At 35.2% G+C, this 24,662-nt stretch overlaps 2 protein-coding genes across 2 annotated transcripts; both read right to left on the minus strand.

The window, feature by feature from the left end:
* Window positions 1–375: 375 nt before the first annotated feature.
* On the minus strand, window positions 376–4,829 carry LOC137939114 (silicon efflux transporter LSI2-like). The gene is made up of 3 exons (XM_068784305.1): window positions 2,873–4,829; window positions 2,486–2,675; window positions 376–1,348 (listed from the first exon to the last, which is right to left on the minus strand). The coding sequence occupies exons 1-3, from the start codon at window positions 4,079–4,081 to the stop codon at window positions 1,086–1,088; spliced, it is 1,662 nt and encodes a 553-aa protein (XP_068640406.1). The 5' UTR covers window positions 4,082–4,829; the 3' UTR covers window positions 376–1,085.
* A 15,122-nt stretch (window positions 4,830–19,951) lies between these two features.
* Window positions 19,952–22,900, minus strand: LOC137938485 (receptor-like protein EIX1). Its single transcript, XM_068783436.1, has one exon. The coding sequence runs from the start codon at window positions 22,898–22,900 to the stop codon at window positions 19,952–19,954; it is 2,949 nt and encodes a 982-aa protein (XP_068639537.1).
* Between the last annotated feature and the right edge of the window lie 1,762 nt (window positions 22,901–24,662).

Raw genomic sequence — 24,662 nt, forward strand, 5'->3', positions numbered from 1 at the left:
TCTGTATAAAAAATATAATTTTTTTTAAATAAACAAATAAAATTTCCACTCTTGTTTTGGAACTCCATGGAAAATAAAAGAAAAATAAAAATAAAAATTTGATCATTAGTAAAAAAGAAAATTTAATTATTATTTATTTTATGAACTTTATTTAAAAATAATAATGGTTGAATTCTTGTCCCATAAAATCTCTCTTCGTCCGTCTTGGAGAGCCTTGTAAATTGCCGGCACAAGAACAAGAACAGACATGTACTCTCTGGCTTCTTTGTCCCTTTCAGCCAAGAGAATTTTACTGTAAAAAGCCAAAAGCTGGCAGAGTAAACGATACTTTTCAGCAACAGAACAGAAAAAAAAAAAAAAAAAAATTGACCGAAAGTCATCATCTCCCCTGATTCAGCATAAAACGAAGGTTACACCAAACAAAAAACAAAAGCCGGTAGAATGGACACTCGGATCCCATTCACAACCCCTTTAAACAATTTGTGCCAGCAGAAGAGACAGATATGATGAAATAGATATTTGAGAGCTGTCGGAAAAGTGGATGTTCAGATCTGGAATTCGAACTGTCAGGTGAGCCACAGTAATTGAGACCCAATATCTGTAACAAAACAAGAATCGGTTCTCATCGATACCCTTCTCGTCTCGCTGTTGTGATGTGATTGGAAAAGCTGTTCTGAAAGGATTATTCGTCAGACGATCCCTTCTGGCCTCTATCAAATTTAATTCCGTAGCTGCTTGTATCTTCATCAACTGTTTTCAGAAAACGTACACCACATTCACTTCTCTGCTGGAAGGAATTCAAGCTCAGTTGGTTTCCAGAATTTCAGTTGCCAGTGAAACACTTTAATCCGAAAGCTATATCATTACACAATGCCAACTACAGAGTAACATAAAACTTGTCAACAAGGTGAAAATTTGACAAACAAGCAGTTATGCTTATTAAAGACTGCTGGAGATCAGCTTGTTGGAATGGAAAACTGGTAGACACAATCGAGTCATTTTATTTGATATTACAGGACTGGGAGTTCAAAAGTACTGTATACACACACAAAGGTCTGAGAATTGGATGGTTTCTTCATTGCTTTCTAACCCCTTATGAGAGGTAAACCTATTGCTATAACTATGAGTGTTGAGGGAACTCCAAACCGGAGATGACGCCAAAAGGAGAGAGTGTAACCAGAGATAGCCCGTCTGGCCTGCTCGCACACTATTAAGTTAGCTGCAGACCCCAACAAGGAAAGATTGCCTGCAACTGTGCTCACCCATGCTAAAACAAGCCATGCCTTTGTTTCTTGAGTTGCTGAAATGGCTGCTGCAGATGCTGCCACACGAGCTCCAAGTAGGAGAACTGAAAGAGAAAAGATCTTATTAACTACAAATAGTATCACCTATATAAAGATAACTGGCAGACAAACATTATGGAGAATAACAGAAAGATATTTCAATCCATTAGTAGAATGATCCTAGTCGGATAATGACATGGGTGCTTCTTCCATTCACATTCATGTTTGCTTTAGTTGCATGCTTTTGACGAGGACTGCTAACAGGACATTGTTTCAATTGTGGGTAACACAAGCAACTTCAACCAAACTGCTGCATGATGATTGAGCTTTAGAGCTTAAAATCATTAATGCCTTAAAAATGGGTCTCAATGGATGAGATTCAGGCCTATGTGGGAAAATTCCCAGTGCAGCTCCATCAGCTCTCAACACAATGTGCTAGTATCCTTGAAAGTGGCTATCAAATCATAATCTTACTTCAAGAAACTTGACATCTTACTTTCGAGCACTAGAACAATTTTATGCTCCAGAGAAAGTACTATTTATTAGAGGACAACTGAACATGTCAAAGCGCCAGGCAATCCAGATAGATCAAATGATGAACCACCTTTATGATTCAACTACTGGCTACGGTTGAATTAACAAGCTTATTCTTTGGAAATCCTTAAACTCTTGAAAGAATAGTTTTTATATGTCATTTAAAGAATTAATGGATATATAGTATAATTAAACAAAACATTAAACTGGCTGGAATAAAGATACTAAAATAATATGATTCTTCCAAACAAAAACAGGAAGAACACTCTAGCTAGAAGTTCATTTTCCAAGATAAAAGTTGAACTGCTAATCCACATTATAGAAACACTCTAAAACATTAAATGGCATGAGAACTTTGCATAAAAGTTACTTCATACTTGAATCTTCACTTGGCATGTGCAATATCAGCAGCTAAAGACCAGCAGAAAAGCTAACATTGTTTTTAAGTATATCACTTAGGAGAAGAAGAAAGAAGGATAAAGATATATATATATATATATATATTTTTTTTTTTTTGGGGGGGGACAAACATATATCCATTAATATACCACTTGAATTTTATCCTTTGAGCTACCATTGATCACTTAAAATTTTTAAATTTCAATAAAATGACTTACAAGTAAAATAACAACTATGAATAATATAAAAAGATGTGGAATCATATTTACCAGTAGGAACATTGGAAGCAACATTGGAAAGAACAAGTATCACGGAAGCAAGCACTATAATACCAGTAGCACTATCAATTTGTGCGTGCGGCTCCATTATATCCCAGAAAGCACTCGGTATTCCGGTTTTGTTGAAACCATTAACAGTTATAAACATCCCACAGAAAAATACCAAGAGGGAATATGAAACCTGGAAGCAAAACAATAAAAACAGTTGAGTCTGATAGGTTAACAATTGGAACAAAATCTCACGGTTGGAATCTTGAACAAAAGTTCCAGTAGCTAATTTAGTTTGGAAAAAGGCATAAAAAAAGATAGTGAAGAAGAAGAAGAATAAGTTAGGATAATATTTTTCCATTTTTCTGCAAAGAACTTTTGAATGCTGACCTTTTCCAGGCATGGCTGTGCATCCTTGAAATCAACAACCACAAGTGCTAGAGCTGTTGTCATTGCTGTCCATGACATATTAAGCCCCATTAACAAAGCAACCAACATACCAACTGTTACAAGGTACACACAAGTCTTCCATAACAACCTCTTCCATCTCTCGAGAGCACCTTCCTTCTCGTCCACAAACTTTAAAGAACCCCCATTTTCAGTAGCACCTTCCTTCTCATCCACAAACTTTAAAGAACTATCCATCCCAAGACTTCTTTTAGATCCAGTGTCTTCTTTCATATGAGGGAGACCATCATTCTCTTTTGAAACAATTGAACTTCTATTGGAATCGATCCTAGCACTGTGTACTCTATGAAAGTCATTTTCAAATGAATTTGTTCGACTCCCGAATGTCTCGGTGTTCTTTGACTCCCCAGTTGTAGTAGGGGTATGCACCATTCCATCAATTACATGGCCCAAATCTAGGGAACTCAACAAGTTCAGATGGGACAGAGTTGCAGGAGTAAACCTATGAGAGACCACTTCATCCTCAGGTGCAACTTCAGGCACAGCCTGTTCTTCATCCTTAACTGGTGATAATAACCTCCAATACATACATAAAATAATAACTATATTGACCACTATCCCCAGAAGCATAGCAGGAATTATTCCTGCAACAAATTTACCAAAAGAAATGCCACTCTGTACAGCTATGACCAAGTTTTGAGGATTGCCTATTGGCGTAGCCGAAGATCCAATATTTGCACTTGAAGCCAAGGCTAGTAAGAATGGTTCCGCTGGCAAGTTGTTCTGCCTTGCAACTTTCAGAACAAATTCAGTGAGGATAACACATGTTGTGTCATTGGTAAATAGGGCACTTGAGATGGCTGAAATCAAACAAATCCGACAGAGTAAGTCTTTACTACCTCTGCTCTTATATGAGAGCAATTTACCCAAATACTTGAACATATCAGCTTGTTCAAGATAGACACTGACAACCATAGTACCAAAGAGGAGGCCAAGGATAGGAAGATCAATGGCAGCATAAGCTTGCTCTGGGGAGATAACTCTGAAAATTACCATTAGCATAGCTCCCAAGAGAGAACCGGCAGTCCGGCCAATTGGAAGAAAGGGAACTGCAGGGAAAACAGCCATGACCCAGAAGATTGCAAATGCAATTGAGCCAAGAACAACTTTAACAGTAGTAGCCATGGCCATGTTTAGTTATGTCAGGTGAGGACTGACAGGGGAAGCACAGAGGGAATCAACGCAGAACTTGGCTTTGAAATTGGTACAATGGCATTTGACTCGGGTTGAAATCCAGCTAAAAGATCACGGAGTCCCGAGAAACAAGAAACCCAAAGAGACAGAGTATATATGTGAAGATTGACCAACTTAATCACTACAAAGCAAGCAAAGAAACTACAGAACGGTAGATAAAAAACAAACAGCTAGGGCCTTGATCGGCATCTGGAATAGCTTACATACCGTCGTGCTCTGCCTCTTAAATACTCTGGCTGCTCACTGTAAAAGAACAGAGACTAACCACACAGCCAAAAAGAAATGGTTATTTAGCCGATCACTCAACAGGCGTCAACTACAATTGGCTAAGAATTCGCAGACATGGATATATAAATCGCCAAGTTTCGAAAAGCTAGAAAAATCCCAATAGGCAAAAAAGCACTTCCAACTACAGCGATGCCCATTCGCAGCGAACCCAAAACAAGAGAAAAAGGGAAGCAAGCTAAATAATCCACATCAACAACCTCCAACAGCAAAAAGAACTCCAAAAACCAGATGACCGTACACTTTGTTTATACGAAGAACCCAACGAAAGTGGAACGCGCACAGAGCAAGCAGGAGCTCAAAAACTGATTCCTCCCCGACGATAGGACACGGCGCTAATGGAGAGCACCCAGATAACCCATCAGCTCAAAACCAGAATTTTGTACCAGATATCATGACAATTGAAAGAAAATCCAGAAATACTGGGACCGACCTGATGGGGAACGTGGATGGAAACCGAAGACAGTGAGCAGACAATGCCAAGACCGGAGATCACTGTGTAGCACCTGCATTATCTCAAGTAAGCCGGTTTTTTTACCTGTCTCGAATTTCCTCCCTTTTCCCCTTTTCGGCAACAGATTTATCCGCATCCGCATGATGAGTTTATGAAAGGGATCCCAGAGTCCACTGTGACGAAAGGTAATCAAGCAGCGGTGAAATTTTAGTTAGGCCGTCGAATAGATGATGAAGCTCGCGGTTTCACTGTCGCTCTTGCCCTTTGCCGGGAGTTTAAAGTTTAAATTGGATAACTGGATGGGTGGTGGGTATTTCCGGCGGGGGAGCGGTCGAGTGAATGTTCGGAATCTACCCTCGAATCACAGAATAATATCGATTCGAATCAGCCGACAAATGATATGAGCTCAGAAGGATGAAATGACCGTTTTGCCCTCAAAATATTACAAGAAAATCTGCTTTTAAAAAATAAAATATTTAAATTTTATGACCTCTCTACCCTTCGTTGACTGCTGAATCTAATGGGATCAAGGGGTTTTTTTATATGAAGAAGAATCACTTGAGATACTTTAAAATATTGTTGTTTACATGTGAGAAATTAGGAATAAAGAGGCTTCTTTACACATGATTTGAGCATGTGGGTATTAATTCATTGATTTAAATTTATTTTTATTTATTAAATTATGTATTTTATTTTTTTATGCCTTGAAATTATTTTTTATATTATGTCATCTGTTCGTTGGGTTGGTCGGAGATTCAAATTTATTTATTTATTTATATTTAAGGTAATTCATTTTTTTAAATAAATAATTTTAAAATACAATTATTGAGATAAATTACTTCAAATATGACCCTTTATAAACTATCATATTATTCTTATAGTTAAAAAAATCAAATATTTTGAATAAAATTAAAAATTAATTAAATTAATTAAAAAGCTGGCAAGCCTCTCTCGATCTTTTCTGTGTTTGAATAGCTCTCTCCCTCTCTTGCCCCTCTTTTATGTATGAAAGGTAAGTGGAAGATTCTCTTCTTCGATTAAGTCGGTTCCTTGTTAGAAAGGATAAAATTTATGCTTCATATATTCTATTGTAACAAGTTTATAGTTCCAATATGTTTTTATGTAAAAATAGTTATCGAAAACTTTTCTTAGTTTTACTATTACCCCCTATCGAAAAATTTATGCGTCCGCCCTTGTAGTATAACATAGAATTTTGAGAAAACTTAAATTTATGTCATTTATTCATGAATTAGAAATTTATTTTCAAGTCAATGTCAATTTTCAAGAAATATTAGGCCCTGTTAGTGCCCCTTGATGGAAATTTATATCCTAAGAAACCTACAAATACTTTTTCTAGGATACACATTTTCAAGAAACCTTCAGATAAAATTCTATTAGTGACTTACTAGGAAATTACACAAAAAAATTTAAAAATTTCCAAGGAAAATTAAATGGACCTATTAGTGCCTTTTTTAGGGAAATAAACAAATATTAATAATCAATCTCATACATTACCATACTTATCTTTAAAAAAATTAGTAAAATAAAATATTAAATACAAAATTACCATGAAAAATTGCCCTGTGTAGAAAGTATTACAACATCAATTGTCAAATATTTATTTAAAAAAAATTCATATGGTTTTCCGACCATCTTGGCTAGAAAATTTTACCTAGAAAATTATATAATTTGTCTGGTAAGAACTTTCAATTAGAAAAATATTTTTACTAGAAATGTCTTTTCAATATTTCCTGAAAAAGACATTAATAGGCTTTTAATTCTCAATTTCCTGGAAAGGGATATCTCCTTGAAAACTTCTCCGTAAATCATGGGATGAGGGGCGTCCTCTCCTTCCTCCCCTTACCCCCAAGCGATTCATGATTAAAGCGATAAAATCCATATCGGATAATCGGAAATTTGATAATAAGATTAAATGTTACCCATTCAAACTTCTAATGTGGACCTAACCTTAGGGGCTTTATGAACAAAATATCCCACTAGTAGTCATGGAACTAATTGATGCACGTCTTTGAGTGTGACCCAAATTCTAAAAATATGGGGCCTTTTGTTTTGTTAGAATGTGACATGCTCCAGTTCTAATTTTGGGACTTATGAGGCCTTTATCCTATCTATATATAACCCATAGCTTTTATCACCAAACATGTTATCTTTTCATTGTCTTTTTCTCTCTCTTTTTATTACTATAGTGACAAGGATAATTTTATTTTATAAAAAAATATTAATTAAAAATGTAATTTTCTCTTATTCAACTTATTTTTTTATGGTAATTAAAAAAATAGACTAGTGACATCACTTTTACCTTAACTATGATGTGACATGCCTTTTTCCCCCAAAAAAAGTGCTTATTTTTTAATATATATTTCGAGTATCAAGTGGGAAACATCCCTTACATTAAGTATTATGTGGACACATTATATCAATGAAAAGCTTCCCCAATTGAGTTTGGACCACTAGTTGGACATGCAACCAACTAGTTAAATGTGGTCCATTCCTAAACATAAAATAGTGGACCCATATGTCAAATAACAAAAAATTCATGAGGTCATACGGCACAATTAGGGTCAAGTGTATAAAAAGTATTTTTCCCAGGGGTTATGTTAAAATCATGATTTTCCAATTCGAACACGAGTTGGATTGATATGTCGGTTTGGTGACCGAACTTAGAGCGAGTTGGCAGGGCCTTCCTTCTTTTGATTTGGCTACCGTAGTCCGAAATCTAATTTGACTTGCCCGAGTTAAGGGTCGAAGCACCATGCTCTAAATAGTCTCTTATACTTGGAAATCATTATTAATCGAGTGTATCTTTTTCTATAGCTCAAATGTCATTTGTGTATGTTTTACGTGAAATTATTAAAATACCTAATTATTGGGTCTTTTTAAAAAAATACATACATTTATTGAATTTATTTGTGAATAATAAATTTTTTTTTTTGTTAATGATTTTAAGAAGATTCGAACACAAGATCTCCAACTAGAAAACCCTCAAATGAGACCACTTAGCGAGGAAGGGATTCTCCAATTGAATCGGTCAATCCATTTCGATTAACTGGGTTTTGATCTGAATTAGAGTTTTTAGTGTGTACCACCTAGTTCTTGGGTTGAGCCGGTCTAGGTTTTATAACACTATTTTAAAGGAAATAAAAAATGAGAGAGAGAGAGAGAGAGAGAGAGAGAGAATTAAACACCAAAAAAATTAAAGTGGGTTCATAAAGATTGGTACATGAAGACAAGCAAAGAAAGATAAAATTTTGACTATACCATTCTCTTCAATGCAACCTACCCAAGTTTCTTGTAATGTCAATTCAAATTGAACATTTTCTTATTTTTGTGATGTGATATTTATAAATAGCCCCTTTTAGGCCTAAAGAAAGTATCAATATACTTGTTTCCTTTGGTTAAAAATAAAAAAAGACAAATTAAAAGAAACTGAAAATAAGAGTGTGATTGGGATTAATGTTAAATAAAGTTCTAAAACTTAGACTTATTAAAATAAAAGAATTTTCCTACACTTGAATCAGAAGCCCTATGTGAAATATTCATGTACTTCCCCCCGACACACTAAGGGGAAGGGACAGATTGGTTCGATCAGGATCGGTTTATCAGTCGAATTGTGAAAACTAGCCAAATCGGCCGGTTTTCTCTCACCCACATTCCACCAATTTTTCTCTTTATCGAATCAGGTGAGAGTCTTTATTTTTATTTATTTAATAAAAATCGGTTAATAGATAAAATTGACACCCCTAATCATCATGCATCCACTCATAATAAGGTGTGGATGGGTTTAGGGTTTAAGATTTAGAGAACATCATCAGCCAATATGGGAATATTTACCAAAAACACTCTAAGTGACATTAGCAAGGAGATAGATAAAAATGAAACTTGACCAAGTATAAGCAGAAGTGAATTTGAGTGATATTTTGTTCGGCCATATGAAGACAAGCAGTCTCTCTCCTTGCTCGTAAATTATTTTGAGCATTTTAGCAAGTTGGATCCAGAGAGGTTGAAGAGACTCCACCCCTGGCAGTGGCAATGGAAGCGATGCTCTCTTTGAAGCAAAGTGCTAGATGTCTTTCATGGTTTCCTCTGTGTTGCAAAAGCTGAAAGACTACTTGAATTGATTGAAATGGGTTTTTGTCAGTTGTGAGGCTTTATTTGTGGTGCCCTTCTCCCATCAGGTTTGGATTTTCTTCAGCCTACTTGGATTTCCAAGGAGAAGATCCCTCCTATAGTTGGAGTAGGATCTCCCACACTAAACGAATTAGGAGATGGTGCTCCTCTAGTTCATGCCCTTAATGGTAGGCATGAGTTGGGTTAAACCAGAAACCTGACCCAACCTGACCTAATTGTTGAGGACATGAGTTTTTTCCTCACTAGTTAAAATGGTGAAAGCAAGGGTCATGACTTCTCAAAAGAAGACTAGTAAGCAAGCCATAGTATGCTGATAATTTGCTTCTTGTTACTTGTTACAATTCTTCTCTTCATTATTCAAAAATTTACAAGGCGAGTAGAAAGAAAAATAAAAATATTAAACTTGATACATAACAATACTCGTATGTGTAGAGTCTGAATACACGGCCTAATAGAGGTATTATTAAATTATTTTATTATTTTCAATTTGATAGGTGAAGCGGATCAATAAAAGGATCACATAAGCCCCAGATTTAATTTGGCTTTATTAAAGTGTTAATTTAAGTTTTGCAAGTTCACACTATATTATTTTCTAACTAATTGGAAAGAGACTTGGACAAATAAGAAAACTCATTGAACAAAACACTGAAACCCAAATCGTTTATTGGGAAAAACCTCAGTAGATGACAGAAACAGATGGAATACTGGTTAACAACTCTAGAGTTATTCTATATAGTTATGAGAGTCCCACCAGTTAGTATCCTAGTAAAGATCAGTTGTTAAACACAAATATAAGAAAGATGATTATTTATGTCGTGGTATGATCCTTAGTGCACTAAACAATAATTTATATAACTTGTATCCTGATGCAAAAAGTGTGAAAGGTTTATGGAAGACTTTAGAGTCGAAGTACGAGAAAGAATCAAATTTTGAACAAAAGTTTTTCATAGGAGAGTATTTTACCTACACAATGGTAGATGAGAAATCGGTGATCGATCAATCACAAGAAATTCAAAATATTGTTGCTAAGATTATCGCTAAGGGTATTCCTATAGATGATAAAATACAAACATCTATCCTTATTGAAAAACTTTCTCCATCATGGTCAGATTTCAAAATCCAGATGAAGCATAAAAGATAACTTCCCACATTAGACGAAGTGTTAGTGTCAATTCAGATAGAAAAATAACACAAAAACAACACTGAGAAAAACTTCGATAACGGACCTGAAGTTAGTGGAAGAGAAAATTTGATAGAATAAAAAAATACTAACTTCATAAAGAATAAGCCCAAGAAATTCCTTGGTAAGCCTAAAAAAATATTCATAATGAACATAACAAGAGGGCGTATTATGTTAGTGGAAAATTGGGTCACTTTGATAAATAGTGTAGACACAAGAAAAATAAAGGTCAAGGTGATAGTACAACTCCTTAGGCAAACATGATAATCAGAATAGCTAGGCTAGAAGCGATAACAGGTTAGTCACAACTACATTGGAAATAAATGTGGATGTCAAAGGGAGAATTGTGATAATGGGCAATTCCAGTGTTGCTCAAGTGATAGGTGAAGGAAAAATAGAGTTGAAGTTCACATCCAGAAACACTCTCACTCTTCACAATGTGTGGTACATGTCAGACGTACCAGAAGAATGATGTTAGCGGTTTCCTTCTAAGTCAGTTAATCTATAATTAGTGTTTGAATCGAATAAGGTTGTAATTACCTAGGGTGGGTCTTTTGTAGGGAAGGGTTATGTTTCTGATGGTTTATTCAAATTAAATATAATTTTTGCCAAAAATATTAATGAGAATAAAACTTCATCTTATGTCATGCTAGTTGACTCTTTTGACTTATGGCATGATAGACTCGGCTATGTAAATATGAACACACTAAAAAGAATGATAAACTTAGATTTAATACCTAAAATAACATAGAGTTAAAAAAATAAATGTGACATATGTGTCCGATCGAAACAACCTAGAAAGCCATTTAAGTCAACGATAAGAAGCTCAGGCCTTTTAGAGCTTGTACATGACATCTGTGAGATGAGCGATATTTTGACTAGAAGAGGAAAAAAATATTTTATTACTTTTATAGATATATGTCAAAATACTACTATGTGTCTCTAATTAGGACTAAGGATGAAGAGTTAGAAATTTTTAAAATTTATAAATCAGAAATGGAAAATGAAACACGAAAAATAATAAAAAGACTTAGGTCCGATAGAGGAGGAGAATATTATCGAGAGCACAAATCAAACACGTCTTTGACTGGCCTGTCTGCAAGTCACTGAAGGCCTTCAACCTCGTAGACTTTCCAACACTCACCAAGAAAACATGTCTTCGATTGGAAGAACTAGGAAGGAAATTGCAGAACTTGAAAAATTCGGTTCAATCTTTAATGAAATTATCGATTGCATAACTGCTTGCAAGTTAAGAGATCATTTGAGACAAAACATATCTAAAGTCTTGCTACATTATCTACTCTGCCTTTTTGCAATCCGACGTAATAAGGAGTGGCAGAACAGCCACAGGCATCTTGCAATCCGCAGTACTAAGGAGTGGCAGAACAGCTACAGAAAGAAAGCTAGTACCTACCATGGCGGCTCCACTGAAAGCTTTTTGCTTTTGTTTCTTGAATGCTTTTCTAATTCAGTTGTTGCCTGCCATTGGATTGAAGAAGAGAGGCGCGCTCTGATCGAGTCCAAGAAGCATCTGTTGGATCTGTAAATCGCCTCTGTTCCTGGGTGGGTGACAATTTTAATTGATGCTGGATAGTCGAAAGGTAACTTTATTTTGCTGAAGTGTCCCTGGAACTTGACGTTCTCCTTTAATTCTCTTTATAATCAGCATGCAGACATCTCACAAGTCAATCTGTAAAATTCTCTTCATTCCATCAAAAGATAAAGAATGTAAGGCGCAAGCTTCAGCAGTATTATTTGATTGTTTGGGCAAAAAGAAGGCAAAGCAAAGGATAAACAATGTAGACAACGATAAACAAAAGAGTAGGCACACCCACCCTTTGGCTGAACAACACATAGGAAAGGAGCACACTGAGTTCAGCTGAGAAGAGCAAATGCTGACAACATTTAATATGTTAACAGAAGATCCTTATAATTAGCTGTCCATCATCCTACAGTAACCTACGTAGCTTCCGAAGTGAAGCAGAGAAGCAGAGTCTTTCTTTCTCTTCTCTCTCTTTTCCTGTTATCAAATGGTGCTTCTCCATCATCCATGGGAAATGTTTTTAACACTTCATCGGTAAAATCAACATTAGTTTGGCTAAGCATGTGCTTAGTTCTATGAAATGCAAGGATTCTATCTATATCCAAGTTCTTGGAGCTGAAAAAGGAAATAAGCCTGCTGTTAAGACAATAAATAATAAGTTTCTTACTGCATTGTGCAGTGATTCAATAAAAATTGCCTCTTCCTTCTAATTGTTTATCAAATTCCACGACTCTAGCAGTTTCCACCTTGGCGAAAATGATGCTTTTTGTTCGACTTTTCCCAAACAGAGATGGTTATCAGTAAACAGGTTGCTTCAATTACCTACGACCGAGGTTTCATTCAGACCCACAAACATAAACCTCTGGTAGCGAGATTCCGAAACTATCCTATTTATGGAGGAGATCAAATAGACATAACCGTCACTGTAAAATTGGCTGGGCTCGGTGCCAAACCATTCTTTTAATCACCTGCACAAGGTGTGATGAACAACTGGTGGCTCTCTGTAGATGAAAGGAACATTGGTTACAGGCCGACGAACATCATCACCCACATCAACGATGCAGATACAGTGATGTGGGGAGGAGAGGTTTCCAACCCAGACAAAGCCACCCCCATGCCTGAAATGGGTAGCGGCCCAGTTCCAGGATGCAGCCACAGACACTGATATTCAAATCGATCAATCCAAATGCTAGAGCTTGGTCGATAATGGAAACAACACCCAGTGGAGAAGAAACTTCCATTTTATGTAGTTTGTTTTTTACAGTTTGAATTTTACATTTTACCCTAATTATTTTGTTTTTAAAGCTCAATAATGGTTTCCCTACTTGAAACTCGGAACTAACTCAGCCTCCCAAATTCCCGAGTTGAATTGGGTGAGTCAAGTCGGATAACCTGAATCCAAAGGTTGGACTCGAATTAAGTCCAATGCTAATCACCTAAAATGTAAGTTCCAACTTGAGTAGTTTCACTAGAAGATCGTAATATAAGAAAATGGTAAGAACAGAAGAATACTAAATTGTTGATAACATTATCAAATGATTATAAAAGCCTATTGGCCAAATTTCGTTTTTAAATACCTGTTTAAATAAGTATTTATTTTACCCTTTTATTTAAAAAAATTCTTTAAACACCCTTTATATAATAAAATACCTTAATTAACATTTAAAATATTAATATATGAAAAAAGGAATATGAACCTTATCAATCTAAGATTCAATACTCTTTTTTTTTCAATTAAACTATCAAATTCGAATTGAATTATATGAAATTTTAATTTTTATATTTATTTATTAACCCATATATTCATGTTGATGTTCGATTGAATTTTTTCTTATTTTTATTAATTTTTAATAATAAATGGGTATAATGATATTTTTGTAAATATATCGAATAAATAGCATAATAAATAAAGTATCTTTTCTTAGAAAGACAAAATTAAGTGCAGCCAAGGTTGGCTAGACTTATGTCCAGTTCCCCATTGGTATAATTTTTTATTTTCCAAAAACTCAATACCAAATTAAGTTATGATTTGTTAAGAGACACCCTCGTGTGTAGAGGTGGCATGACTAATAAATAAGGAAAACTTTCATAGAGATGACATAAAATTATAATTATACAAATTGGTGTAGGTCCTCTCATGTCTTTTTCCTTTTGAAGTATGTAGCCTTATAGGCATTGAAGTCATTGTAAACACTTTTACACAACTATAAATACAACTTCAAGGCATGGGGTAGAGCATTCAAGCCTCGTCCTCCTGGCTCAAATTCATCTATACACCTCTCTTTCTTTTCCTCTTCCTTCTCTCCCTTAGTTTTTTCTTTCATCTCTCCCAAAAGCTAGAATTCCTCTATTTTCTACTGCCCTTGAGATCTCTTGTATTTATGTCCTGTCCCTAGAAATCATCATAATTTTACATATTTTCACATGAATTCTTTATAATTAATTTACAGATAAACTCAATATAAATTACATGAAAACTCTCATGCCATTTCAATTTTTGTTGTTGTGTTTCATTTGTCCTGTACAAGTGGTTTCATCATGGGTTAATGCCTTTTTTTTCAGATTTGTGATAAATATAATGTGCGTAAGTTTTGTACCTAATGGATGGCTAAGAAAATGTCTATTGGCTTTGTATATGATACTTTGTGATTAACAAAATTTGTACAAGTTTGTATCGGATTGTGGTGATTGATCTAATCTTTCATGCAGAAAACTTTGACATATAATTGTACATTCTATGTTTTAATAGAGGCATGACTCACAAATCTTTCGATTTGAAGGATTTTTTAAAATGTATAAATTTATAAAAAATAATTGTTAGTGAAAATAAATAATTTGTTGGAGCACCCACTAAGGGGAGGAGGTGGAGTGATCCCCTCCCCACTTGTTGCATAATGGAGTTAGGGAGTGTTTTTAACTTTTGTTTCTTCCCCATCTTCCTTTGCATCTTCTAGGGTAGGTTGAGGTTTTTACTAGAAGAGGATGCCAATGTTTGTAGCAAAAATGGTCTACTTGATCGAGAATGGAAATGTTGAAAGATTTTGGTATGACCTTTGGTAGTTAATAAATTGAACAATTATGCATTAGCATGACACCAATGGCTATGAGGAGAAAAAAATGTAAGTATTTGGTGTTCAAATTTTTATATCTTTCAATGTTGAGTTCAACATTTCTGTCATTAACTCATCTCAATTTCTCAATCCATGTATATCCCATGAAAATTTATTAAATGCACTTTTGGGTTTTTTATAGAGTAGGTCACCTTATCACAAATGAGGGAGAGGGCTTTCCTAGAGATTGCTTATTTGTCAGCGAGAGAGGAATCCCTACCCTCGATAGTGGCTCTAGCAAAGGTGGAGGCTCCTCCTTTGTAGTAGCTGAAGGAGATATGCCCTTGTCCCCAACAACGATTCACTTTCCCAACATGATAGGTGATTGAGAGGTAGCAACTTGGATGTCGGCCAGATCAAGTGGTGTGATAGTTAAATGACAAAGCCAATTGGGTTAGCCAGGTTTTCGTCTTTCCTTTGGCCTTTAAGACATGTAACATGGACAAGGGACTAGGTCTGATTCAAGTTGGTTCAACTACCTGAACTTATCCAGGTTTATAGCACTGGACTCACCCTCCTCTTTTTTATCACCACAATATAATAATAAATTAACTTAGTAATTTTTAAAATTTTAATATTATTTTAGAGTTATCAACTTAAAATAACATTAAAAATATTTTTATTTTATTAAAATAACTATCCTATTTAATAACTAATGTTATTTCAACTAAGTTGTAAATACTATTTCATATAAGTGGTCAATTTTTATGTATTATAGATTTTAAGTTATTCAAATAGTAAATACTCATCTAATAAATTTGAATAACAATAACTTAGTTATCTCGATAGTTTCGTCTTTGTTTGTAACACCTTCATACCCTTCTCTAACATATGATCACGGCGTTTGTTCCACATCTATTGCTTTACTCTATTTGATGCCACTCTACTGCAACTACACAACATTTCCAAAGTACCAATTTTCTTCCCCTTAGCGAACATGTCCTTTCTAGTGTTTGGAATTAGATGCCCTAATTCCAAACTAACGAGAACAACAATAAAGAGGAAACTAGTGCAACCACTTTATAAGAGTAAAATTTCTTGATCCTCATACCGACTCAGTGTAGGGCGTTGATTAGGCTCCACAACCTAACATCAAAGTGTAGCATGGAAAGATACACCACTATCTACAATCCATGAATCATATTTATTTTCTAATGACAGAATCATGCATTCCTCACTATCAACAACATTAATAGTGTTAGTATTCTTGTTACTACCCTGATTTTTATAGTCACGTTTGATGTGGCCCTTTTTTCCAAAGTTATAACATGTAATGTTTTTCTTCCTTTCCTTTGACTTGGAACATTCCTTTTATGGCTCCCATCTATTTTCTTTATTTACCACATTGTGACCCTTGACCCCCAGCATCCAGAGCTATAGCTAAACCAGATGAGGATGCACTGCTTTTGCACTGAGTTTCCTTACCCATCAATAAACCACTTCATTCAATACAAACTTCACTAATGAGTGTGAGCTATGTACCACTATCTTAAAATATTTAAAATCAAGTGATAATGACTTAAATAATGCAATTGATTGAATATCCTCATCAAATTTAACATCGATGGTCTGTAATTGATTCAATAAATCATGGAAGGAATTTATGTGGCCAGAAACTCTATCACCTTCCACCTTTTTAAAATAAAAAAATTGAGTAACAAAATGCACTTTTTTTTGTGGAAGAGGGGTTTCCATACATTGACTCTAGTAGATCAAAACACTCCTTCGTAGTCTTTGCTTTCATGATGTTTGTAGTAATTGATGAGGAGATAGAAAGTCGAACTGCCCCTAATGCCTTCCGATCCAGAAGCTTCGAGTTTGCATTTGACATCTCCTTTGGTTGCTCACTAATGGGTAAATTAATCATGCGCTTAAACAAGAAATAAATTATTCCACATGCTAGCCCATGCCATCTAGAATAAATCTCACATATTCATTAATAACAAATCTCAAAATAAAATGAAATCACGGAAATCTTGATCAAAATCACAATTTTTTCAAAGAAGGAAACTTTCCTTCTTGATCATATGCGCCACTTGTATTAAAGATCACAATCTTTGACTTTCCTTTTATCTTAGTTATTTTAGGTAGCAAATCCTAAAATGTAATTCAACATAGAAAGGCTTAAATGTTGTTGAATCTATTTATTTCTTTCCAAACAATAATCCTTCTTTGCAACAATCAATAAGCCCTCAATGGAGAACAAATCAAGAAAGCTGCAATGAACACCAGTCCTCTAGATATTCCAACAAATTCCACCATGGTATTGAACATAATAACCCACGGTTACAGCAAAAAAATAATAAGGCTTGATCCAAGAAATAACTTTTCAAGGATTCAAATCAACAACAAGGTATAACCCGACTCCTTTATCGAACTCGCATGAGTTTGAGAAAACCAAAATTCAAAAATCTTATGCTAATTCATAAGACTTAGCAACACTTAATCTTTTATCCAAATAGGATGGATATGCTCATTCATCAAGCTTTTTCTCGAGATTGATGATCAGTAAACATCCAAACACTTATCTTTGAATAAGCTGAGTGCTTCAACCTTGCTCCTTGCTTCTCCAAAAACTCCAATGTGAAGCTTGATGAAAAAGCAATTGATCAACACCTTAACCTCGGGATCCTAAACCCATAGCTCTGATGCCATGTTGGATTTAGGATCCCATGATGATTAATGTAAAACTACCAATCTAGGTGAAGAAGAAACCAAAAGGAAGAAGAAGAGAGAAGAGAGAAGAGAGAAGAAAGTGAATAAGAAAAGGAGAGAGGGATGGATGTTTGGAGAGAGTTTGAGAAAGTGGAAAAGAGGATTAGGGTTGTAAGTGACATATCTAATCCTCCCCCTTAACATTTGTTTATAATAGTAATAGTATCGCAATTACATCAAATACTCTTTACCCTAAGAAGAGTGGAAAAGGGACAAGACAGAATAAGATTTTACATCAATACCACCGTACGTAAATTACTTCTTCCAACAAGTTGGTTAGAGTGGTTGGGTAATGAATAGGTTTATGAGGAGAGGGAGACTTATGTAAGTCTACAGATTAGGTGGGGGTACCCTTTGGCTGTTGGATGAGATAGTAAAAGTTTCATTAATTACTTGTGTGTTAATTAGTTGATTAGTTTAAATAATTAGATTTGTTAATGAATAGTCCCACATGGATTAGTGAGATAAAATATTTTGAGTTTATTAGTTGACGGAAGAGGTTTCCTAAGTGGCAAGTCATTTTGGGATAGAACCTTTGACCCAATTTAACATGGTATCTAAGCAAGGACTCAGTATGTGGACTTCCACCCAAATTATCCACGTGCCTACACATGAGGGGGAGTGTTAAGGAATAGTCACGCATAGATTACTGAGATAAAAGATATTGAGTGTATTAGTTAGCAGAAGATGTTTCCTAAGTAACTAGTCATTTTGGGATAGAGCTTTCGACACAATTTAATTAGATTAATTATTTCTATTTAGTAATTAGGGATTAACTTAAAGTGGTTAATTAATGATCATATATGTTTAATTAATGATTTTTATTAAAACGTTAGTTTGTTTTACATTAAATTTATTTGTGATTAACTAGTGGTTAAATCTTTAGGTTAATTAATTTATTTATTTCTGATAACCGACTAAGTACTAAGTACTAAACCATAAACCCTAGGTAGTCTTGTTGATCAAAGAAGCTCTTCCTCCGAGTGAGTCACTGCCTTGTAAATATTATGAGGCTAAAACTCTTTTGTATGAGTTGGGATTTCATTAGCATGTTTATAAAATGATTGTCTTGTTTTAGAAGAAATATGAGAAGGACGACACATACCCACAATGTGCTCAGTCGCGGTACATTTGGTCAAGCAACAAATTAAAACCAGTGTTTCACACAGTTCTATGCTATTCCCGTCAAGGCAAGATTTAAAATAATAAACTCGTGGTAATTTTTGAATTCAAATAGACTTTTAATGATATTAATATAAAAAGAAATATTTTTTTATTTAAATTAATTATCCTATTTAGTTGCTATACTTGTTTTCGATTGTCCCGATTTTGCATATTATAGATTTTACGTCATTTAAAGAGTAAATAGTCTTCTAATAAATTTGATTAAAAATAACTTGGTTATTATCATAAAAGATTCAATTATATGAGAAAGACAATTTAAGTGAATATATATATATTTAGTTAGTAAAATAAAATAGTTATGATTTTAATATTTAATTTTAGTTTTAAAATAAATATTTAATAATTATTTCATATATAGAGTTAAATAATTTATAATTATAATTTGAAATTATTCAAATAATAATAAATCTTTTACTAAGTTCAAGTAGAAGAAATAAAATTAAAAACTAATTATACAACTGATTTTAATTTATAATTATTTTATAACTTATATTGGTTTTCTAATACTAATGTCAATCATTTGACAAAATTACTCTAGACATCTATATTCTAGAAATACTAATTATTCTAGAATCTTATATAGTAGAAAAGGGACATCTATGTTGCGAAATATATCCTCATCGTTATTGAAGATTGAAGTATTTTTTTCAGGCTACCAAAAGCATTTCTATTGAGAGAAAATTTTAATCATTAAAATTTTAAAATATTACTAATTTTTCTTTTCTTTTCCATTTTCCAGATCTATCCAAACAAGAGAAACTATATTGCTCTTTCATTTTCTCTCTCATTTTCTATGGGCATCCAAGCAAGAGAAAATAAACCTCTTTTCTTTTCTTTTCTCTCCACTTTTTTTTTATCCGAACACAACAAATCTATATATTACTCTGTCCCTAGTTAGAAGTACAATAGAAGATATAACTCTCCTTAGACTTCATTCTTTTCTAATATATAAAATAGAGATCAATGTATTACAAGTTCAACTTTGCTAAATACAATCAAACAAAGCAAATCCCACACATAAGCTTCACTTAGGAGCTCTACAATCACATACACTTTATTGCCACAATTCTCTCCAAAATAAAGAACTCTGATGAAAAATGCTACCATCTTCAAAAGTCCAAACACACCTTTCTTTATTTACTCGTGAATAAATATATCTATCCATGTAAATTTACCTCTCATTTCACTATCGTGCATGTAAAGAAAGCTTAGTTGACAAAGTGTCCGCAAACTGGAAAAAGGAAAGCCTCCAAGACTCTTTAAACATCAGAATCAACAACACTCCTGAAAATCCCACTGTAAATCCTGGGGCAATGCCAGAATAAACCCATAGCATGTCAGTTTCTTCATTTTCATTTTCTTGTCCTTCATCACCAATACCTTCACCAGTTCGAGTGTGGTTATCTCCAGGGCACATGTCTGTAAAAGGAGGTCCACACAGTTCAGGGTTACCCCAATAAATTGATGGGTAGTCTAGGACTTGCAGTTGTGGACCAGATGGAATTCTCCCAGATAAATTATTATACGACAGGTTCAAGTAACTCAGTGAAGTGAGAAATGACAGACTTTGAGGGATTGAACCAGAGAGCTGGTTACTTGATAAATCAAGTGACTCCAACAAACTCATGCCACCAATATTTTTCGGTATATTCCCTGTGAAATGATTATGAGCCAAGTTCAATAAGAGGAGAGTTGAATTGTTTGTTAACTCTTCTAGGATCTTACCTTCCAAATTATTGTTGGAAAGATCCAGACTTGTAACAAGGAAGAGTGTGCTCGTATATTCTTGCATTTGACCTTTTCTTAACACAAATAGATTGTCCTTATAATAGCCCATATCCACTGGTATATCATCCCTTAGAATAAGAATCTCTTCCATAATATCTTGATCTTGGTTTGCATTGGCAAACATCTTACCGAAACTTGGAGGAATTAAACCCGTGAGATTGTTGTGTGCTAAATCCAAGACATGGAGAGATTGAGCTTGTGCGAGTTGAGGTGGAATTTTCCCAGATAATAAGTTAGATCGCAACCGGAGTTTTCTTAGACGAGAAAAATTACCAATGCTTGCAGGAATATTTCCAAATAATCTATTCTCACCAAGGTCAATAGTTTCCAAATTCGAACTGTTGTATATCGAATATGGGATCTGTCCTGATAGATTATTCTTCTCCATGTGCAAATATTTGAGCGAATTAAGGGAACCAATAGTCTCTGGTATCTCTCCTTGCAAAAAATTCTCACTCAAGTCAAGCACAATCAGTTGTCTGCAATTGCCGATCGTTGGGGGAATACTACCTCTCAAATTGTTCTTTGACAAGTCGAGCAACATTAAGTCCATTTCTCCAATTGATATGGGAATAGTACCAGATATTTGGTTGTTTGAAGCATAGAAGAATTTCAAACTAGGGAATGCTTGAGACATGTGTTGTGGAAGCGGTCCAGAAAATTTATTGTTGGAGATATCAACCAAAAAAACATCATTTAACATACTCGGTATAGGACCCCAGAATAAGTTGTAACTCAAATCCACCAATCCACCTTGTGCCACCTTCAAAGGGTTTTGCAACTTTGCCTCTATCATATTCCTTGAAAGATTCAAGATTGCGGGACTAATACCCCAAAACCATTCGGGTAGATTGCCTGAAATATTTGCATAAGAGATATCCAATTGGAATAATTGTTTCTGAGTTTTCAACCAAGAAGGAAATTGTGGCCCTAAGTGACACGAACGCAGCGAGCTCACACTCAAGTTAAATGGAGGTGACCAGTCATCATTAAATCGAAGAGTTAGAAAGTTCGAAGAGAAGTCTAGAAATAACAAGTTACTCAAATATTTGAAATGGACCTCGGACACAGTACCTGATAGAGAATTGTGTCCAATCTGAAGCAGACTTAATTGAGCTAGTTGTCCTAGAGTATCTGGAAGAGCTCCATCCAACTGATTTGACCAAAGATTTATTACCTCAAGTGAAGAAAATTCTCCCAAACATGCAGGGATAGTACCTGTAAGATTGCATTCAGCGAGAGAAAAAACTTTGAGCTTCTTTAGCTGACATAACTTATCCAGAGTTGTCCCCCCGTCTATGTTGTTGAAAGACAAATCCAAAAGTTCCAATTGGTGGAGATTGCTTATACTTTCAGGAATGCTACCATTAATTCGATTCTCTGAAAAATCGAGCTCAACAAGTGAGGTAATGTTCCCTATAGACATAGGGATTTCTCCGTATAATATGCCCTTCGCTAGCTTTATCTCTTGCAAGAAATGTAGCTCTGGAAGCCAGTCCGGAATAGTAGCATTCAAACTGTTATACGAAAGATCTAATGACACAAGGTGACTTAGATTAGCTATCCAATTTGGAATAGTGGAGTGAAAGCTATTATGTGAGAGGTCAAGCACGGCAATAGATGTGAAATTAATGAATGAAAGAGTTGGAGGAAGATTAGTTAGACCACAGTATTCACAACGAAACTCTTGAATTAAAGGAAGCTGGTTTATCATGTGAAGCCAATGTTCACCTGCTCTCTCAAGATTGACATAAGTCATGTCCAGGTATCTTAAATTGTGCATGTTCCCCAACCATTGAAGGCTGTCAATGGCCAAGGCAGTTTCTGAAGAAGAAACATCCAAATACTCAAGTTTGGAGAGATTCCCAAGCTGGGGAGGAATGTTTCCGTGGAAACCAGAATAGGATAGGTTCAAATACCTTAGCTCACTCAAAGAACCTAAAAAAGCTGGGATGGAATTGCCTTCAAAACTGTTCAAACTCAGGTCTACATACCTTAGATGTTTCAGTTCCAGTAAACTTAGATCCAGTCGACCGCTCAAATTCCAGTAGCCATGACCTGACACTTCACGAATCTCGAGCGAAATTGGATATGGATTTCGGAGGTCAAGTTTGGTTACGTACCCAGTTTTCTTGTCGCAAGCAATCCCTCTCCATCTGCAACAATCAGAATGATTACCCCATGAGGATAGCCTGTTCAGGGGATCGTTCAAACCGTTTCTGAATTTGGTAAGGGCGCCTCTCTCCCCATCATGGCATTGCCCGCCTACGCAGAGTACTACCCAACTGTAGATCAGACTCAAGGAAACAATTCCCAGAACAGGTCTCTCGACTGGTGAGTTACCCATGGTGCCTCCCTGGTTATCTGCGTAAGGAAGCGATCATGATTTATGCTTGCAAGTTGGCCATGACCAACTTTACTTTTTCTCTGCATATCAGCACAAATTTTTTGGAGCAGATAAAAAACGACGGGCTTTACAAAACGACTTTTGACTGGCTTTATCAATTGATAATTATCACTATCACTTCTTTATGCTAGTAAGTTGGCTTCATCAAAAGGACTTTTGATTGGCTTTACAAAACCACTTTTGAAGTATCCCTGGAACTTGATGTTCTCCCGTAATTCTCTTAATAATCAGCATGCAGACATCTCACAAGCCAATCTGTAAAATTCTCTTCATTGCATCAAAAGATAAAGAATGTAAGCCGCAAGCTCCAGCAGTATTATTGGATTACTTGGGCAAAAAGAAGGCAAAGCAAAGGATAAACAATGTAGACAATGTAGACAACGACAAACAAAAGAGTATGCACACCCACCCTTTGGCTGAACAACACATAGGAAATGAGCACACTGAGTTCAGCTGAGAAGTGCAAATGCTGACAACATTTAATATGTTAACAGAAGATCCTTATAATTAGTTGTCCATCATCCTACAGTAACCTACGTAGCTTCCGAAGTGAAGCAGAGAAGCAAAGTCTCTCTTTCTCTTCTCTTCTCTTCTCTTCTCTTCTCTTCTCCTCTCCTCTCTTATCCTGTTATCAATGTTGGAATATATTAGTGATCTGTGTTATAACCTGGTCTTCCGCACCTTAAACGGTTAACCTTTTCGGGTCGCATTGGCTAGCTGTCTTGAGCAGGTTTCGCCTGTCCTGCCTTCGAATCCCCGTGCGTTCGCGTATTTGGCGCGGGGATTTTGTATTTGTATTTGTATTTGTATTTGGAATTTGTCCTGGGTTTAACCCAGGGGTTTGGTTTGCGGGAGAGTGTTGAAATATGTTGGTGATCTATGTTATGACCTGGTCTTCCGCACCTTAAACGGTTAACCTTTTTGGGTCACATTGGCTTGCTGTCTTACAATCAAATGGTGTTTCTCCATCATCCATGGGAAATGTTTTTAACACTTCATCAGTAAAAGCAACGTTAGTTTGGCTAAGCATGTGCTTAGTTCTATGAAATGCAAGGAGTCTATCTATATCCAAGTTCTTGGAGCTGAAAAAGGAAATAAGCCTGCTGTTAAGACAATAAATATTAAGTTTCTTACTGCATTGTGCAGTGATTCAATAAAAGTTGCCTCTTCCTTCTATGTTGTTTATCAAATTCCACGACTCTAGCAGTTTCCAACTTGGCGAAAATGATGCTTTTTGTTCGACTTTTCCCAAACTGGCAGATGGTTATCAGTAAACAGGTTGTTCAATTACCTACGACCGAGGTTTCATTTAGACCCACAAACATAAACCTGTGGTAGCAAGATTCCGAAACTATCCTATGTATGGAGGAGATCAAATAGACATAACCGTCACTGTAAAATTGGCGGGGCTCGGTGCCCAACCTTTCTTATACGAGGACCTTCTTACCTAGATCACCAAGTACGAAAATGTTTTTGTTCTTCTAATCACCTGCATAGGATTTGATGAACAACTAACTGTTAGACTTGATGTCTAATAATAATATAAACATCATAGAAAATAGATATTAAATCCTCCATAATTTCATTATCAAGAAAACCATACATATATCATAGAATTGAAATAAGAAGAATAAAGAGAGCGTACCTTTCATCTTGAAGAATATAAACAGAACTTGAAGTGCACAAGATAATCGTTTATACT

The sequence above is a fragment of the Aristolochia californica genome, unplaced genomic scaffold, assembly GCF_029961685.1.
Source record: "Aristolochia californica isolate CCGP_79_NKW_82.1479 unplaced genomic scaffold, dmAriCali1.0.hap1 SCAF_8, whole genome shotgun sequence".
Taxonomy (NCBI): Eukaryota; Viridiplantae; Streptophyta; class Magnoliopsida; order Piperales; family Aristolochiaceae; genus Aristolochia; species Aristolochia californica.

Bases quoted from the DNA above. Each gene is read 5' to 3' on its own strand.
- LOC137939114 (XM_068784305.1), bottom strand. From the start codon at position 4,081: ATGGCCATGGCTACTACTGTTAAAGTTGTTCTTGGCTCAATTGCATTT. The intron at 2,676-2,872 runs GTCAGCATTCAA...TTTTGCTTCCAG, and splicing joins CACAGCCATGCCTGGAAAAG to GTTTCATATTCCCTCTTGGT. The intron at 1,349-2,485 runs GTAAATATGATT...TTTCTCTTTCAG, and splicing joins TGCTTCCAATGTTCCTACTG to TTCTCCTACTTGGAGCTCGT.
- LOC137938485 (XM_068783436.1), bottom strand. From the start codon at position 22,900: ATGGGTAACTCACCAGTCGAGAGACCTGTTCTGGGAATTGTTTCCTTG.